This window comes from Bufo bufo, chromosome 1 (assembly GCF_905171765.1).
Source record: "Bufo bufo chromosome 1, aBufBuf1.1, whole genome shotgun sequence".
Taxonomy (NCBI): Eukaryota; Metazoa; Chordata; class Amphibia; order Anura; family Bufonidae; genus Bufo; species Bufo bufo.
In genome coordinates this window covers 110,163,302-110,183,179 of record NC_053389.1, presented here as the reverse complement: position 1 = coordinate 110,183,179, position 19,878 = coordinate 110,163,302, and the positions used below count along the sequence as shown (strand labels likewise).

Sequence of the window (19,878 nt, the reverse complement as noted above, 5' to 3'; positions counted from 1 at the left end):
ACAGGATCGGAAGGTAAGCGAGTGGATCTCCAGCCTGCCAGCTGCGATCGTTCGCTGGCAGGCTGGAGATGTGATTTTTTTAACCCCTAACAGGTATATTAGACGCTGTTTTGATAACAGCGTCTAATATACCTGCTACCTGGTCCTCTGGTGGTCCCTTTTGTTTGGATCGACCACCAGAGGACATAGGTAGCTCAGTAAAGTAGCACCAAACACCACTACACTACACTACACCCCCCCCCCTGTCACTTATTAACCCCTTATGAACCCCTGATCACCCCATATAGACTCCCTGATCACCCCCCTGTCATTGATCACCCCCCTGTCATTGATCACCCCCCTGTAAGGCTCCATTCAGATGTCCGTATGATTTTTACGGATCCACTGATACATGGATCGGATCCGCAAAACGCATACGGACGTCTGAATGGAGCCTTACAGGGGGGTGATCAATGACGGGGGTGATCACCCCATATAGACTCCCTGATCACCCCCCTGTCATTGATCACCCCCCTGTCATTGATCACCCCCCTGTAAGGCTGCATTCAGATGTCCGTATGTTTTTTACAGATCCACGGATACATGGATCGGATCCGCAAAACACATACAGGCGTCTGAATGGAGCCTTACAGGGGGGTGATCACCCCATATAGACTCCCTGATCACCCCCCTGTCATTGATCACCCCCCTGTCATTGATTACCCTCCTGTAAGGCTGCATTCAGATGTCCGTATGATTTTTACAGATCCACGGATACATGGATCGGATCCGCAAAACACATACAGGCGTCTGAATGGAGCCTTACAGGGGGGTGATCACCCCATATAGACTCCCTGATCACCCCCCTGTCATTGATCACCCACTTGTAAGGCTCCATTCAGATGTCCGTATGATTTTTACGGATCCACTGATACATGGATCGGATCCGCAAAAAACATACGGACATCTGAATGGAGCCTTATAGGGGGGTGATCAATGACAGGGGGGTGATCACCCCATATTAGACTCCCTGATCACCCCCCTGTCATTGATCACCCCCCTGTCATTGATCACCCCCCTGTAAGGCTGCATTCAGATGTCCGTATGATTTTTACGGATCCACTGATACATAGATCGGATCCGCAAAACACATACGGACATCTGAATGGAGCCTTACAGGGGGGTGATCACCCCATATAGACTCCCTGATCACCCCCCTGTCATTGATCACCCCCCTGTTATTGATCACCTCCCTGTAAGGCTGCATTCAGATGTCCGTATGATTTTTACGGATCCACTGATACATGGATCGGATCCGCAAAACACATACGGACATCTGAATGGAGCCTTACAGGGGGGTGATCACCCCATATAGACTTCCTGATCACCCCCCTGTCATTGATCACCCCCTGTAAGGCTGCATTCAGATGTCCGTATGATTTTTACGGATCCACTGATACATGGATCGGATCCGCAAAACACATACGGACATCTGAATGGAGCCTTATAGGGGGGTGATCAATGACAGGGGGTGATCACCCCATATTAGACTCCCTGATCACCCCCCTGTCATTGATCACCCCCCTGTCATTGATCACCCCCCTGTAAGGCTGCATTCAGATGTCCGTATGATTTTTACGGATCCACTGATACATGGATCGGATCCGCAAAACACATACGGACATCTGAATGGAGCCTTATAGGGGGGTGATCACCCCATATAGACTCCCTGATCACCCCCCTGTCATTGATCACCCCCCTGTTATTGATCACCTCCCTGTAAGGCTGCATTCAGATGTCCGTATGATTTTTACGGATCCACTGATACATGGATCGGATCCGCAAAACACATACGGACATCTGAATGGAGCCTTACAGGGGGGTGATCACCCCATATAGACTCCCTGATCACCCCCCTGTCATTGATCACCCCCCTGTAAGGCTGCATTCAGATGTCCGTATGATTTTTACGGATCCACTGATACATGGATCGGATCCGCAAAACACATACGGACATCTGAATGGAGCCTTATAGGGGGGTGATCAATGACAGGGGGGTGATCACCCCATATAGACTCCCTGATCACCCCCCTGTCATTGATCACCCCCCTGTCATTGATCACCCCCCTGTAAGGCTCCATTCAGATGTCCGTATGATTTTTACGGATCCACTGATACATGGATCGGATCCGCAAAACGCATACGGACGTCTGAATGGAGCCTTACAGGGGGGTGATCAATGACGGGGGTGATCACCCCATATAGACTCCCTGATCACCCCCTGTCATTAATCACCCCCCTGTAAGGCTGCATTCAGATGTCCGTATGTTTTTTACAGATCCACGGATACATGGATCGGATCCGCAAAACACATACAGGCGTCTGAATGGAGCCTTACAGGGGGTGATCACCCCATATAGACTCCCTGATCACCCCCCTGTCATTGATCACCCCCCTGTAAGGCTCCATTCAGACATTTTTTTGGCCCAAGTTAGCGGAATTATTTTTTTTTTTCTTAAAAAGTCTCATATTCCACTAACTTGTGTCAAAAAATAAAATCTCACATGAACTCACCATACCCCTCACGGAATCCAAATGCGTAAAAATTTTTAGACATTTATATTCCAGACTTCTTCTCACGCTTTAGGGCCCCTAGAATGCCAGGGCAGTATAACTACCCCACAAGTGACCCCATTTTGGAAAGAAGACACCCCAAGGTATTCCGTGAGGGGCATGGCGAGTTCCTAGAATTTTATATTTTTTGTCACAAGTTAGCGGAAAATGATGATTATTTTTTTTTTTTTTCCTTACAAAGTCTCATATTCCACTAACTTGTGACAAAAAATAAAAACTTCCATGAACTCACTATGCCCATCACGAAATACCTTGGGGTGTCTCCTTTCCAAAATGGGGTCACTTGTGGGGTAGTTATACTGCCCTGGCATGCTAGGGGCCCAAATGTGTGGTAAGTAGTTTGAAATCAAAATCTGTAAAAAATGGCCTGTGAAATCCGAAAGGTGCTCTTTGGAATGTGGGCCCCTTTGCCCACCTAGGCTGCAAAAAAGTGTCACACATCTGGTATCTCCGTACTCAGGAGAAGTTGGGCAATGTGTTTTGGGGTGTCATTTTACATATACCCATGCTGGGTGAGAGAAATATCTTGGCAAAAGACAACTTTTCCCATTTTTTTATACAAAGTTGGCATTTGACCAAGATATTTATCTCACCCAGCATGGGTATATGTAAAATGACACCCCAAAACACATTGCCCAACTTCTCCTGAGTACGGAGATACCACATGTGTGACACTTTTTTGCAGCCTAGGTGGGCAAAGGGGCCCACATTCCAAAGAGCACCTTTCGGATTTCACCTCCATTTTTTACACATTTTGATTTCAAACTACTTACCACACATTTGGGCCCCTAGAATGCCAGGGCAGTATAACTACCCCACAAGTGACCCCATTTTGGAAAGAAGACACCCCAAGGTATTCGCTGATGGGCATAGTGAGTTCATGGAAGTTTTTCTTTTTTGTCACAAGTTAGTGGAATATGAGACTTTGTAAGAAAAAAAAAATATATAAAAAATCATCATTTTCCACTAACTTGTGACAAAAAATAAAAAGTTCTATGAACTCACTATGCCCATCTGCGAATACCTTAGGGTGTCTACTTTCCGAAATGAGGTCATTTGTGGGGTGTTTGTACTGTCTGGGCATTGTCGAACCTCAGGAAACATGACAGGTGCTCAGAAAGTCAGAGCTGCTTCAAAAAGCGGAAATTCACATTTTTGTACCATAGTTTGTAAACGCTATAACTTTTACCCAAACCATTTTTTTTTACCCAAACATTTTTTTTTATCAAAGACATGTAGAACAATAAATTTAGAGAAAAATTTATATATGGATGTCGTTTTTTTTGCAAAATTTTACACCTGAAAGTGAAAAATGTCATTTTTTTGCAAAAAAATCGTTAAATTTCGATTAATGACAAAAAAAGTAAAAATGTCAGCAGCAATGAAATACCACCAAATGAAAGCTCTATTAGTGAGAAGAAAAGGAGGTAAAATTCATTTGGGTGGTAAGTTGCATGACTGAGCAATAAACGGTGAAAGTAGTGTAGGTCAGAAGTGTAAAAAGTGGCCTGGTCATTAAGGGTGTTTAAGCTAGGGGGGCTGAAGTGGTTAAAGTAAAGGGGTTGTCCCATCTGGGACACTGATGGTATATGGCTAGGATGTGCCACCAATGTCTGATTGATGTGGGTCCCACCTCTGACAACCGCTCCTATCTAGAGATCCAAAAAAGAAGCAGAGCCTGACACATATGTGCTCTCCATTCATCACTATGGGAGCTCCACAAACAGTCAAGTGCCCTCATCTATATAGCAGTGGCAGAAGTAGCTGCGCCAGTGCTTGGCTATTTACAGAACTCCCATAGTGGTGAATGGAGGGTGGCTTTGCATGTGGGGCTGCTTTCTGTTCACGAGGGATCCCATTTTGGAGAAAGGAGTGGGTCCTAGCGATATGCTATCAATGTGGCAGATGGAAATGTCCTTTTAAGTAAATAAGATTTAAAGGATTCACTAATAAAGTAAAACTATTCCCATGTAGAACATAACACCTCCTTCCCTGATGCACCTTCCATTCTGTGTTTTTTGTTTTCTATCTTGTGCAAATCATCTTTGTATGATATGCAAATTAGTCAGTAAGTTGCCCAGAGGGGCGTTATTTTCCAGTGCCCAGGCCCACCCTCCAGCAGAGCCCAAGCATGCCTCTCCTGGGCTGAGACTCCATGCCCCCATCAGCGCCGTTGCCTCCGCCCCACCCCCTACATCACTGATGCGAGGTAACGCCACCCACACTTGTCTTCAGCTTCGCTGAGAAATCTCGCCTAGGCTGATGCCCTCTGTGAAGCTGAAAGCAAGTGTGGGCGGCATTACCTTTTGTCAGTGATGTAGCGGGGGAGGGGGGCCAGCAACGGCGCTGATGGGGGTGTGGAGTCTCAGCCCAGGAGAGGCATGTTTGGGCTCTGCTGGAGGGCCTGGGCACTGGATGGGCGAGTTCCTGGGCACCGTTGAAAGAAAATGTGGGCACCTTACTGCCTAATTTGCATATAATACAAAGATGATTTTGGCAAGGTAGAATATGAGAAATGCTGAATGGAAGGTACATCAGGGAAGGAGGTGTTATGTTCTACATGGGAATAGTTTTACTTTATTAGTGATAATCCATGTGACAGAATAAAAAATCAATCAGTAGAGCTACAAAATGTTTCTGTGTAGCCCCAGCCTGACAACTGCTGGTACTATTCCTCTTGTCCCTACAATCAGACTATGTAGGAACTATATAGGTTGTCAATTTGTTCATAAATTTCCAGAGGAATGGCATAATACAGAGATTTATCATAAAGACATAATTTTTTCATCAATATGGCACATGTGTCTCCTGCCATTTTTATACAGCAAATTTCACATTTCATAAAATTTTCCAATGTGTTCCTCAAAGCTCACAGTAAACTAAAAGCCTGGCACAAATGGCTGAACGCTATTGGCCAGTTACTGGGCACATCACAATCCATGTAGCCAAGGCAACCGTGGTGCCCGGGTCTGAATGGCAGGTGGCAGTTGGAAGTGGCAGTTGGAGTTGACTGGCGACGGTGGACATATCTGCTTACCTGATGGAAAGCGCTACGATGGATTCTGAGAAGATTGCTGCGAGGACGAGAGGAGCGAAGAAAAGGAGACACATTTCTGACTCATCGGCTGATGAGCAGAAGAAGATGGAGGAAGAAAAGAAGATTATCATCAGGAGGAAAGGAGGGAAGAAGCGTCGGACCATCCTGACCACACCTGATGAAGACACGGAGACACCCAAGAGGAGCAAGAAGAGGAAGAAGAGGATAACATCCAGCTCCTCTGAGAAGATGTCTCCTAATCAACCCATCAGTCCAGTGGAAGAAGAAGTGACTAAACAGCCAAAGTGCGGGAAGAAGAGAAAACTCATCCTCATCTCTTCAAAAGATGGAAAGAAGTCACGGATCAAGAGAGAAGATGACATCCTGAAGAAAGAAGACCAGCAGGAGGACCAGGGAGTCTCAGGTATATCCACACATACAGTAATACAGAAGCTATACATCCTGGACACATTGTTAAAACTTTACATTAATCTGTTCTGTAGAGCTGAGACCTGAGACAAGCAGAAGGAAGGGGAGTCCACATTTATAGCTGGGGTGTTACTAAGGGTGGGGGAGGGGTGCTAGCGGGCATATACCCTGGGTGCTCAGTTCCTTGGGGGCAGCAACAAGCCATTCTGTCTTTATAGATACTGGGCTAGGGCAGTGAAGTGTGAATTAGGCTGTACACAGTTCCATTTTAAGTATTTAGAGGGTCATTTATCAAACTGGTGTAAAGTAGAACTGGCTTAGTTGCCCATAGCAACCAATCAGATTCCTCCTTTCATTTTTCAAAGGAGCTGTGAGTAATGAAAGGTGGACTCTTATTGGTTGCTATGGGCAACTAAGGCAGTTCTGCTTTACACCAGTTTGATAAATGACCCCCTTAATGTTATTATAAGAATTATTTCTAATCCCCCAATAGTGTCCTTATATGAGTTGTCAGCAGAGCCTGTGCATGGGGAGAATACAGGCTGTCATAAACAGCAGCCTATATTGTGTATAGTACAACATTGTAACAACCCTGCATGCATAGAAGTGATGCGACAATGTGCCCCTATTGTAAATGATTAGAAGTCATCAGGAGTTCCAGGTCCATATAAATGTAGAAGGTCACATGCCGGGCTCATGTCTACAGATCACTGACCTCCAGGGTGACTTCTAATATTCTTAATAATGTTACACCTTTCAGCTGCTGCAGAACCTCTTCCTCAATAGTTAGGCCACTGTCGCTGGGGTATTTTGGTTACTATTTGTATGTCAAACCCAGGAATACAGAACACATAAGAAATACAGAGGTTTCCATCGTCCTTTCTCTCGGTGTAGCTTCCTCTGGGTTTTGACTTACAAATACTGATCCCAAATATTGACCTGAATATATAAGTGGCAAAGTGCCCCCCAGTAATGAGCTGAAAGATGTTCTGCAGCGTCTGAGCTGTGTAATGCTGTTCTGCAGCAGCTTTGACACAATCTGTATTCATTTAGTTGATTTGGGGTCTGTATTTCTTATGGGGTGTATTTATTCCAGGGTTTGTATTCAGGGGTCTGCTCTGCAGGTTTGTAAGCTTTTTGTTTTCATGGCGTTCAGTGTGTAGTAACAATGACGTTATCTTTATCCCGCGGATCAGCACAGTCATGGCGGTAATAAATGTACATTGTTTTTCTTATGTTTTACTATATGTACAAAATAAAAAACTTCTCGCGTTGTGTGTGTGTTTTTTATAGCATTTATCACGTGGTATGTTTTATTAGGTTGGAAGTTTACAGACATGGTGACACCAATTATGGTTATTTTGTTATTGCTTTTATTTTTACTGTATTTGATAAAAAGGAAAGAGGCTTTTTTAGCTTCTTTATATTTTTTTTTTTTAGATGTTATTGATCTTTTTATTAAACATTTGGCACCCACTGTGGAGCTTGCTCCATACACTCTCCTGCAGCATTCGGCATAGTGTATAGGTATATGATATGTCAGGAAGGGGAAATGAGTTGGTTCACCATTATATGTCATATTCATTTATTGATTATAAAAATAGAGCACAATTGCCTTTCAGATTCTGTAAAAATAATCTAATGAAGAGCTATGACACTTACTTACATAGTATAGCGCCACCTGGTGTTCAAAGTGTGAAGCAATGTGCAGGTCCATCTACTGACCTCAGGGAACCGATCACACATGCTCATCCTCCAGAGCCAGGTCTCTGCATAGTGATCCTGTGTTCCCAGCAGAAGAGCCAATAGAAATATCTTTCTGCATGGAAGAAGCCTTTCTTTATTAGGTCCTCTGCAGAGAACACAGGGAAGAAAGCTATTTCTTCTAGCTGCTCTGCAGTGACCAGAGAGGAGCACTGTGAAGAGACCTGGCTATGAGGAGAGCGACTGACCTTTGACCAGCAGCACTCAGCTCAGTAGATGCACATTGTTATACGCTTTAAACACCAGGTGGCGCCATACTGTATAAGTAAATGTCATATCTCTCCATGGGAGTAATAGCAAGTAAATGGAGCATAGGCTGCAGTTTTTATCATCTCTCCCCTTAATGCATAATCACCTACATGTATGTCATATGTGTTAAAGGGTTATATGGATCAAGCTCACACGTTGAGGTCGCTCTCTATATATGGTGGTGGATGCCGGCTGTATAATACAGGAGACACCTGCCAGCAGTGACCGAGAACAGTGATAATACTGATACCTTGATTATGATGCGGATGTCTTTTAACCCCTCAGATGCCGCTGTCAATCGCGACTGCAGCATCTATGGAGTTGGACAGAGGGAAGGGGTTCCCTAAGTCTTCCGATCATAGCCCCTGTGGAAAAATCGCAGGGCTCCTATTGACTGTCATGACAGCCTGTGTCCTTGTGAAAGGTCCCAGGCCTGTCATGGCTAGCTGCCCAAAAATACATTAAAATGGCCAAAAAGTTTGACATTATGGTACAAAAAAAAACTACACCCCGAAAATATGCCCTTACATGGCTTTGCAGAAGAAAAAAAAATGTGGGTGTCAGAAAAGGATGATACAAAGAATATTTGTAATTTTTTTTAATTATTATTATTATTTTTTTTACATATATATGGCTATGTGAAAGGAAATTTTAAAAAGTTAAGGCTCTTGCAATGTAGAATAAAAAAACAAACAAGAAACCCCAAAAGTAAAATAATTCCAGTCCTAAAGGGGTTAAGGCACTTGGTCTGGGGTCTGTATTTATTAATGGATCTGATTTCTGCATTTATTTTGGAGTCTGGTCTAAGTCTGTATTTATCTACAGTGCTGGATTCTGTTAAAGGGGTATTCCCACCTGAGACAATGGGGGCATATCACTGGGATATGCCCTTATTGTCTCATAGGTGAGAGACCCACCTCTGGGAAATGGACCTATCTCGTAAACGTAGCCGGCAAAGTCCAGGAGGGTGCACCACACATGCGCGGCTGCCTCCATTAATTTTTATGGGGCTGCTGCCAAAAATAGCCAAGCCCCATACAAATATCTCGGCCCCATCGAAAAGAATGGGACCATTGGCTGCGCAAGAGTGGTGAACTCCCATTCCCTTCTATGGGGAAAGCGCTTGGTGGTGGCCGAAAATGGGGAAACCTGGAGCCCTCCAGTCATCACTTTCCACACTCTCGATATAGTTGTAGGTCCCAGTGGTGGGTCCCGCACCTATCAGACAATGGGGATATATCCTAGCGATATGCGGCACTCAGAGCCCTCTCTGTGGGCACCTGCGCCCTGAAAAAAGTCTATGGTATACCAATATGCCTTAGACCTTTCCTGCCATTCATCAGCACAGGGCGCAATATGAATGGCTCAGCCAGTGCATTGAATGTAGGCAGGCTATTATAGCTAAATGATAAAGTACATGGAAGATATACTATATTGATATTCAGGTTAAATTGCCATGTTGGCACTTTGGGATAAATAAGTGGGTTTTGGGTTGCAGTTTGGCCCCTTGGTCTCTAAAAGGTTCACCATCGCTGGTATAGACCCTCATTGATCACCATTTAGAGTCTATGGGACTGCTGGAGATAGCCAAGTTCTATACTTGGCTATATAAATTCGGGAGAAACAGAAGGACAAATCAATATGACCAATCCATATGATAGAAATGCCTAAGATGGGAATATCCTTTCACTTGTTTTTCTATTACTTTCTCCCCTAGTCGAGGACAGCGGTGTTCGGCCAACCTGCTCTAGAAGCACAATAATCTCCGATAACATCAGGGAGAGATTAATATTCCATCATGTGCTCGGGCATGGAAGTTATGGGAAGGTCGTCTTGGCTGAGGACACTTCTAACCATCAGAAGTATGCTGTTAAGATCATCAGCAAGAGAGCCATGCTTGCCGACTGTGATGAGGCGGATGTGTTGGTGGAGCACCGAGTCTTACAGCTGGCATCTGGGAGCCCCTTCCTCATCCACGCGGACTTTGCATTCCAGACCAAGGTACACTACTGACAACTTCACTTTTTTCAAATGTCTCCACTTGTAACCCAGTCCACCGAAAAAGGGGGCAGCAGCCGACAGAGCGACCATCCATGTGAGAGCAAATGGGTCTGGTAGGACTGCAGGGACCCCCAGTAATCAGAAGAATGGAGGTCCCCCTTCCCCCAGGCCCCATAGCAGTTGTGTGGTTTGCCTCCACAGTAGGTGCCCACTGCCTCTGTCCTCAGGATTGCTGGGGGTTTTAGCAGTTGGACCCAGTGATCAGACACTTATCACCTATCCTGTGGAAAAGGGAAAATTGTTCCTTGTGGGAGAAAATAAGCCTTCAGGGGCTATGGCACCCCAGCAAAATCCACTGCTCACCCTCAGACCTCCACTGATCACCCACCAGTGGCCCTAAAGAGAAAACTCTTTAAAGGAACAAATAAAGGTTATTTATTCTATGATGACAAATTATATCATTTTCTAATTTTCTATATTTGTGGAATATAAGGCGCCCCCGGGTTTAGATTACAGAAAATTAGAAAACAAAATTTTGCACTTATCAAACCTTCCCTGGTTGAGGTGACTTATTTTGGGGTCTAGTGTAGATGGGGTTAATAGATTTGGTCAGTGTGTCATCTGCTGACCATAGTAACAAACAGCAATGGTGCATGTGATCACCTTATTAAATATACCTACCCAAGTGTCTCCTGTCATTGCTCTGCAGTGTCCTGCCATGCTTCTTCTGCTGTATTATTTCATTTATTTATTTTTTGTTACCCTCTGTGATCTTCACATTGTAGAAATACAGTACACATGCCCAACTCTTCAAGGTGCATATTACACACACACACAGCTCTGCAGTACATACATTATACATACATACACATTATATATATATATATATATCGATATATATATATACACACACACAGAATTGTTACATACACAGTAGACACATATACACAGCTCTTCTACATACACAGTATATACACAATGAACTATGCACAGGGCCGGCGCCACCTGTAAGGCGACCTAGGCAGCCGCCTAGGGCACAATTTAGCAGGAACCGCCGGAACCGTGCGGTTTAAAAAAAAAAAGCGTTGGTTAAGTGGCGGCCGGGCCGGTCCTGCCGCAGGTTTTTTTCAAAAGTACGGCGGCGGGCCCTCCCCCGCACCGGGCGGCTGACGCACTGCCCGGGCTTGCGCGTCTATGATTGTGCACCGCCCGGGCACAGCCTGAAGAGAAGTACTGACGGGAGGGTAAGGGCTCTTTCACACTTGCGTTCTTTTCTTCCGGCATAGAGTTCCGTCGTCCGGGCTCTATGCCGGAAGAATCCTGATCAGTTTTATCCTAATGCATTCTGAATGGAGAGAAATCCGTTCAGGATGCATCAGGATGTCTTCAGTTCCGGAACGGAACGTTTTTTGGCCGGAGAAAATACCGCAGCATGCTGCGCTTTTTGCTCCGGCCAAAAATCCTGAAGACTTGCCGCAAGGCCGGATCCGGGATTAATGCCCATTGAAAGGCATTGATCCGGATCCGGCCTTAAGCTAAACGTCGTTTCGGCGCATTGCCGGACCCGACATTTAGCTTTTTCAGAGTGGTTACCATGGCTGCCAGGACGCTAAAGTCCTGGCAGCCATGGTAAAGTGTAGCGGGGAGCGGGGGAGTGGTATACTTACCGTCCGTGCGGCTCCCCGGGCGCTCCAGAGGGACGTCAGGGCGCCCCAAGCGCATGGATCACGTGATCACATGGATCACGTCATCCATGCGCATGGGGCGCTCTGACGTCATTCTGGAGCGCCCGGGGAGCCGCATGGACTGTAAGTATACCGCTCCCCCGCTCCCCGCTCCTACTATGGCAACCAGGACTTTAATAGCGTCCTGGCTGCCATAGTAACACTGAAAGCATTTTGAAGACGGCTCCGTCTTCAAATGCTTTCAGTACACTTGCGTTTTTCCGGATCCGGCGGGCACCTCCGGCAACGGAAGTGCATGCCGGATCCCAACAACGCAAGCGTGAAAGAGGCCTAACGCCTCTAATGTAGCGTGGCCGAGCTCTGTTCGGTCCGCGGTACAGGAGCTTTTGTTTCCTGTACCCAGCCAGACTGACAGGAAGTGCTCACTTAGTGTGCACTTCCTGTCAGTCTGGCCGGGTACAGGAAACAAAAGCTCCTGTACCGCGGACCGAACAGAGCTCGGCCACGCTACACTAGAGGTGGGGGGGAAATGAGAGTGACAAGGGAGGGGGGGGAATGAGAGTGACAAGGGAGGGGGGAATGAGAGTGACAAGGGAGGGGAAGGGAATGAGAGTGACATGGGAGGGGGGAATGAGAGTGACAAGGGAGGGGGGAATGAGAGTGACAAGGGAGGGGGGGGGAATGAGAGTGACAAGGGAGGGGGGGGAATGAGAGTGACAAGGGAGGGGGGAATGAGAGTGACAAGGGAGGGGGAAATGAGAGTGACAAGGGAGGGGGGAATGAGAGTGACAAGGGAGGGGGGGGAATGAGAGTGACAAGGGAGGGGGAAATGAGAGCGACAAGGGAGGGGGGAAATGAGAGTGACAAGGGAGGGGGGGAATGAGAGTGACAAGGGAGGGGGGGAATGAGAGTGACAAGAAGGAGGAGAGCGTGACAAGGGGCGGGGGGGGGGGTGAGAAAGAGAGTGACAAGGGGTGGGGGTGTGAGAAAGAGAGTGACAAGGGAGGGGGGATAAGAGTGACAAGGGAGGGGGGATAAGAGTGACAAGGGAGGGGGGATAAGAGTGACAAGGGAGGGGGGATAAGAGTGACAAGGGAGGGAGGGGGGGAGAAGAGAGTGACAAGGGAGTGAGGGGGAGAGTGACAAGGGAGGGGGGAAATGAGAGTGACAAGAGAGGGGGGATGAGAGTGACAAGAAGGAGGAGAGCGTGACAAGGGGCGGGGGGGGTGAGAAAGAGAGTGACAAGGGGCGGGGGGGTGAGAAAGAGAGTGACAAGGGAGGGGGGATAAGAGTGACAAGGGAGGGGGGATAAGAGTGACAAGGGAGGGAGGGGGGGGGAGAAGAGAGTGACAAGGGAGGGAGGGGGAGAGTGACAAGGGAGGGAGGGAGGGGGAAATGAGAGTGACAAGGGAGGGAGGGGGAGAATGACAAGGGAGGGAGGGAGGGGGAAATGAGAGTGACAAGGGAGGGAAGCAGGGGAAATGAGAGTGACAAGAGAGGGGGGGAATGAGAGTGACAAGGGAGGGGGGGGGTGAGAGTGACAAGGGAGGGGGGGGGAGAATGAGAGTGACAAGGGAGGGGGGGAATGAGAGTGACACTTACCTTTCTCCAGCTCCGGCACTGGGAACTCTTCTCCCCGATCCTCCTCTCAGCTGCGAATGCGCATGTGCACACATTCAAAACTATGTTCCGCGTCTTCCCACTGTAGATTTCACAGTGAGAATCGCGGAAGCACCTCTAGCGGCTGTCAGGGAGACAGCTACAAGAAGCTTGATTAACCCTAAGGGAAACATAGCAGTTCTTTTAATTTAAATGCTGAGAAAGGGGTGGAACATATGTGATGTCATGATATTGGGCAGATCATCTGATAAGGGGGAAGACGGCAATTTTTATCTTGGCTAAGGGGGTAAAAATCCTTGCACCGGCCCTGACTATGCAGCAAACCAATTATACATACACAGCACTGCTGCATGCACAGCTGATACACACTCAGTTCTGCTACACACACAGCTCATCCACACACCTCTGCTGGTTGCACCGCTTATCCATAAACACTGTATTGAAGTTATGTAACAAGATCCTTCATTGTTTATTGTGTCTAGGGCAGATTTATAGCAGCTGCAGGAAAGCAATGAAGGTTCCTATTCAATAACTGCAAGCAGAGATCCTAATAACTGAGATCTTGATATAGCAAGATTGTAAAATTATAGACTCTTTCACTATATACAAAGAATAACCTTTTCATGCTGAAAGCGGAATATCCCTTGAAGGATTACAGAAGCCACGGCTATATTCTGTCCAGTAAATGTGTAAATGTGATCTGATGGTTCAGTAATGGCGTCTTCTATGTCACAGATGCTTGTTCTACTTGGGCTGGAATACATGAGCTGCGGGGACTTTGATCAGTTCCTACGGATGAAGGGGCGGCTTGACATCCCCAGTGCAAGGTAAGGCTGAATAAAAACCTCAGCTAAACGGTTAGAAAATGACATAAAATATTAGATCCAGTGTCCGGCCTCATGCACATCACGCTGATGAGATCTGCTCCCCTGTTTGTCTGCTCTCTTCAAAAGAAGAATGGAAGACTGAGAGGGGAAACGTTCCTCCAGAAATGTCAGGGAATGTTTCTCCTCTTCCTTGTGCTGTGATCCTTCTTCTGATAGTAAAAGACAAAGAAGAGAACAGATCTCCCCAGTCTGATGTGAAGGAGCCTTAATCACATTCCCAGGTATTAAAGGAGTTCTCCGGGAATGGTTATTAATGACCATCAGCAACCCATTCTAGAACATGACTAGGACTGGTTGCTCTTTAAAACCCTGGAATAGAAGTTCATGTGATTTTAAGCCACCCTGTAGCCCTGGCCATAAGACACATTTGACAGTGATAAGAAACATTTTGTGTCTCTTATTCTAGTGACTGTTAGGAAAGAGTCTTATGTGTTATCCTCGCAATATATTCATTTATTTACTTTTCTGACAGATTCTATGCCGCTGAGCTTGTGTGTGCCATCCAATATCTCCATTCTAAGGGCATCGTCCACAGAGACCTCAAGCCTGAGAACATCCTGGTGGCTGAGACGGGACATATTAAGGTCACGGATTTCGGTCTCGCACTTGAGAACATGCTTGGAGACCGCACAGCCACCGAATATGCTGGGACAGAAGGCTATGTGGCTCCTGAGGTGAGGAAAAGGGAGTTTTCATCATTTTCACTGATATATTTGTATTGAAGGGGTTCAGAATACTGATCGCACATCCTTAGGATAGGTCTTCAACATCAGATCGGTGGAAGTCTGATTTTTGGCACCCCTGCACTTTACCTGTTTGATGGGGCCACATTGATTGTGTGAGGGCTTTATTACCTTCACACCATCTACTGATCTCAGGGATCAGCTGTTATTGCCAGGGGAAGCTCAGGGTGGCCATTCATTTCCACTGCAGTGGATTCTGGTGGAGAAACCTAATATTGCAATAGGCCCATTCGAATGAATGAGTGAGGTTCCTTCAGATGACTTTGTGGTTGCAGTTTATCTGCTGCTGGATGAAGGCAGAATATCTTGGCCTCATCCAGTTAAACACATTGTGTGACTCCATTCTACACTATGCTGGCAATCGCCGAAGCCTGAGCCCCTACAATAGTAGTCTAAGTATAATCTGTGTAGTCACTCTTCTCTCCTTCCTGGCAGATGCTGGCTGAGGAGGAGTATGGTGTCGGAGTGGACTGGTATTCATTTGGGGTCATCTTAAATGAAATGATTACCAGTCAGTGTACTTACGATCCTACACTATTTGACACAACACGCTCCGGCGCTAAAGTCATCATTAAAAAGGTCAGTATGTTACTGCATAATACTACTGTATTTTATACAATGTTACATGACAACCTGTGATAGAAGACATCTCCACCTATAATACTCCATAGTGCACCATGATCTCCTTCACTAATACTCACTACTGTAGTGTTTAGGAGGGGGTCGCCCCTCAGAGGTGCTGCTAGAAGGATAACAATACAACAACCATCATTTCTGTAGTATACATGGTGAAAATACTGGTCTCCACAAGAGGGGATGCCGAGTAGTCACCCCTGGACCCACAACCTGACCGGAGCCAACACAGACTCGGCATCGGCAATAGCACAATGTCTGACAAGAGTTAGCATTGAGGCAGACATTATAGTCTGTCTCCCATGATAACATTTTTTAGAATAACTTAGTCCACCCCTCAGAGCTTATGTAACAAGCAGCTACAGATTTCTAAAATCTCCCATTGCGGACACTACAGCCTGAGACCAGCATTTAGACAGAATAAACACTGGGGCAGATTTATCTAAACTAGCCCAAGAGAAAAGTGGAGAAGTTGCCCATAGAAATCAATCAGATTGCAGATTTTATTTCCCAGCTATTCCCTAAAAATGCAAGATCTGGAATGTGATTGGTCATTGTGCTCAAAGATCGTTAGAGTCACTAAGTTATAATTACCTTTCTCATTTTCAGCTCCTCCAGAGAGATCCTGCCAAGCGCTTAGGAGTCCACGGTAACATCAGAGGCCATCATTTCTTCCAGCATATTGACTGGGTCTCTGTGGAAGCCCTTCGGACGGCCCCACCACACATCCCTGTAGTAAGTACATGAACAGAATGTCTACACACTTCATACACTGTATATGATTCTCAATGTCAGGGGCTTGATAGGGGGACATGTTGGCAGGTGATAAGAAGGGGGGCAGAGCCACCAAGCAGTAGCAATTGTCACAGAACATGGAGGCTTAGGGATTGGGCTACTGAACTCCAGATCCAGGAATCCATGTCAGCATACAGATCTTTTATGTGCTTTCACTAGTTCACACCTTGAATGTATTTTTGTAGGTAAAGTAATAATTATTGAAAATAAATAGATATATTGGACTGGCTCTCTGTATGTGTGGTATAATATGGATAAAATGAATAAAATATAATGTAAAGTGATCACACAATTTAATTCACAAAACTCAAATTACAATAAAATCACCAAAATACATGATTAAAAACGTGAATGTAGTTTAAAACACACTGGAAAACTGCAACAACAATGTTATACAATATTTCATGGGGATAGTACAATAGTGATATTCAGTTCTTTGTATCAAATGAATCCAATAGAAGTTCCTTTATGTAGGGTTTCTCTCATATGAAAGGAAAAAACCAGTTTGAATATCGTTCCTCTCAAGAAGTATACATGTGAGATTGCCGCTTGTATGTGCGGTTGTCAGTGATATCCGCAATTTGAAGAGGGCTTTATAGGAAAACGGGTTCCCAAGATAGCTATTTGCAGTCTGTCCAAGCCCGATAAAGTTGGTAAATAAATTTTTTGTAAAATAGCGACTAAAAATAGTGCATTAGATGTATGCAATAAAATTTATAAATAACAATAAAAAGATATAGATGATTGAAACATATTGATTAGTATATCTAGAGAATGTGATTTTTACAAAATACATAGAATAAATTATAACATTCTTCTGCTATGGAGAATGTTGCAGAAGAATGTTATAATTTATTCTATGTATTTTGTAAAAATCACAGTCTCTAGATATACTAATCAATATGTTTCAATCATCTATATCTTTTTATTGTTATTTATAAATTTTATTGCATACATCTAATGCACTATTTTTAGTCGCTATTTTACAAAAGAAATTTATCAAAGCAAATAGCTGCAGCATTTATTCTTCATTGAGTAGATAGTACTAAATATCGGATATCCTATACCCAAAAAACACAGAAGTACACAAAATAACGCAATGAAACCGCATGTGAAACCGCATATGGAAAATAGAGCGAAATCCTAGAACATTGAATCCAGACCACTTTTTGGAGTTTTCTGGGCGACCTATATAAAGCCAGCCCAGAATTGGGAGATCAGCTGCTACTGAGGAAGGGGTAAGAGGTCCCCGAAACGCGTCTGGCGTAACCAGCTGATAGCTCCCACTTTGATCGAGGCCTCTTCACAGATGACATAAAGTCTGTGAACACTTTTGGGAAAAATTGGAGCGCTCCAGCGAAAATAATTCTCTTATACAGAAACTTCTGACCACAGTTCCCGCGATACCTCGCTACAATCACGAGCTAGAGGTACGTCATAGATCACGTGACGTGTGGGCGTTCTGAGATACGAATAGTCCGGACACTAGCTCTCACGATACCTCGCTACAAACCAAGTTAGAGGCGCGCCATAGTACCAGCCCATACTTTGAACTGCCATTTGGGTTAAGGTAAGGTCCAGCTTTTCTACCTTAGTACACACAGCACTTTATTTACCAACTTTATCGGGCTTGGACAGACTGCAAATAGCTATCTTGGGAACCCGTTTTCCTATAAAGCCCTCTTCAAATTGCGGATATCACTGACAACCACACATACAAGCGGCAATCTCACATGTATACTTCTTGAGATGAACGATATTGAAACTGGTTTTTTCCTTTCATATAAGAGAAACCCTACATAAAGGAACTTCTATTGGATTCATTTGATACAAAGAACTGAATATCACTATTGTACTATCCCCATGAAATATTGTATAACATTGTTGTTGCAGTTTTCCAGTGTGTTTTAAACTACATTCAAGTTTTTAATCATGTATTTTGGTGATTTTATTGTAATTTGAGTTTTGTGAATTAAATTGTGTGATCACTTTACATTATATTTTATTCATTTTATCCATATTATACCACACATACAGAGTGCCAGTCCAATATATCTATTTATTTTCAATACTTTTCTCTGTACGGGTGATACAGCCATCTGGCCTAGAGCACCTGGTCCCTGTCGCATAGGAGTGAGCTATTCCTGTTATTTCTCTTTCCAAAGTAATAATTATATTTGTAACAAATAATTCTTGAATGAAGCTGGTTGGAGGCAGACTCCTGTAATGAGTGTAGACGACTACCCTAATTTGGCATTTAATATGCTTTATACTTCTCTAGAAAAAGTATATCTTATTACGGTGGAGGATGAGTACATAAGGTGATCATATTACATGTTGAAAATACAACCAGCATAAGCTTCATATCAGGTCAATGACCAATTGTGATGATCGTATCCTCATTTTTTATCTATTTCTTTTTCTTGTAGCCATCTATACCTCAACGCCGTTCCACACCATTCAACCTGGACGGAATAGAGGCAGCAGCGGCCAAGAAGGGACCTTTACCATTAAAACATCAGGCCATTTTCAGAGGGTTTTCATTTGTCACCCGGTAAACCCTCCACCAGCTCTAATGTCACCAGAGCAAAATGTCCTCCTGAGCTCCTGGAGAAGATCTGGACCCTGGAAATCCCCTGCAATTGGACTAAAGGAAAACATCTTGAAGACGGACACTGATCCTGAAGCTATTCCCACTGGACGATGTGAGTATATGTACGGGCATTTGATCCAGGGACTATTTTCCCACTGCCTGATTTGCAGTCAGGAAGGAGTGTTTTTCCCCTTAGATTAGGACAAATTGGCAGATGTCATAAAGGGGTTTTTTCTCTCCTTCCTCTGGATCAACTCAGTTGCCCTCAGTTCAGCCATTCACCTAATTCAAAGTACAATTTGGCCAACCCTTTGCGGACATATTATTTAGTAATTGATTCAGGGACTTATCTGACTGCCATGCGTGGAGTCGGGAAGGAATTTTTCCTCATTAGAAGCTGATGGCTGAGGCTCAATGAGGTTTTTTCGCCTTCCTCTGGATTAATAATATCTGATCCAGGGAAATAGTCTGACTGCCCTAAGCGGAGTCGGGAAGGAGTTTTTCCCCCTACAGGGGGTTTTTTCGCCTTCCCCTGAATCAATAAAAGTCAACAGATTTAACATATCCTTGACTTTAATTTAGAATTTACACCAAAACATCTGTCCCATTATTAATAAAATTATAAATGAAATAAAATTCTCTATTCCCCCCTATATCGTTGTGTGCCTGGTTTTATTTCCACTGACTACCACGTGCTCAGGGCTGGATATGGCTGGTCTTATCATATGATCCCATTTTAAGCTTCTGCTCTTTACTTTCTGTAAGTTAATTCATAGTAAAGACAATTAATATCCAATATTCATCTGTTTTCACATTTATACAAAAACAT

The 19,878-nt window shown here is 44.7% G+C and overlaps 1 protein-coding gene across 1 annotated transcript; it reads left to right on the top strand.

The window, feature by feature from the left end:
• Positions 1 to 5,668: 5,668 nt before the first annotated feature.
• On the top strand, positions 5,669 to 19,014 carry LOC120991882 (protein kinase C delta type-like). Its single transcript, XM_040420649.1, has 7 exons — positions 5,669 to 6,074; positions 9,810 to 10,093; positions 14,134 to 14,225; positions 14,758 to 14,959; positions 15,464 to 15,607; positions 16,271 to 16,396; positions 18,886 to 19,014. Exons 1-7 carry the CDS (start codon positions 5,669 to 5,671, stop codon positions 19,012 to 19,014), a joined length of 1,383 nt encoding a protein of 460 aa, XP_040276583.1.
• Positions 19,015 to 19,878: the final 864 nt, after the last annotated feature.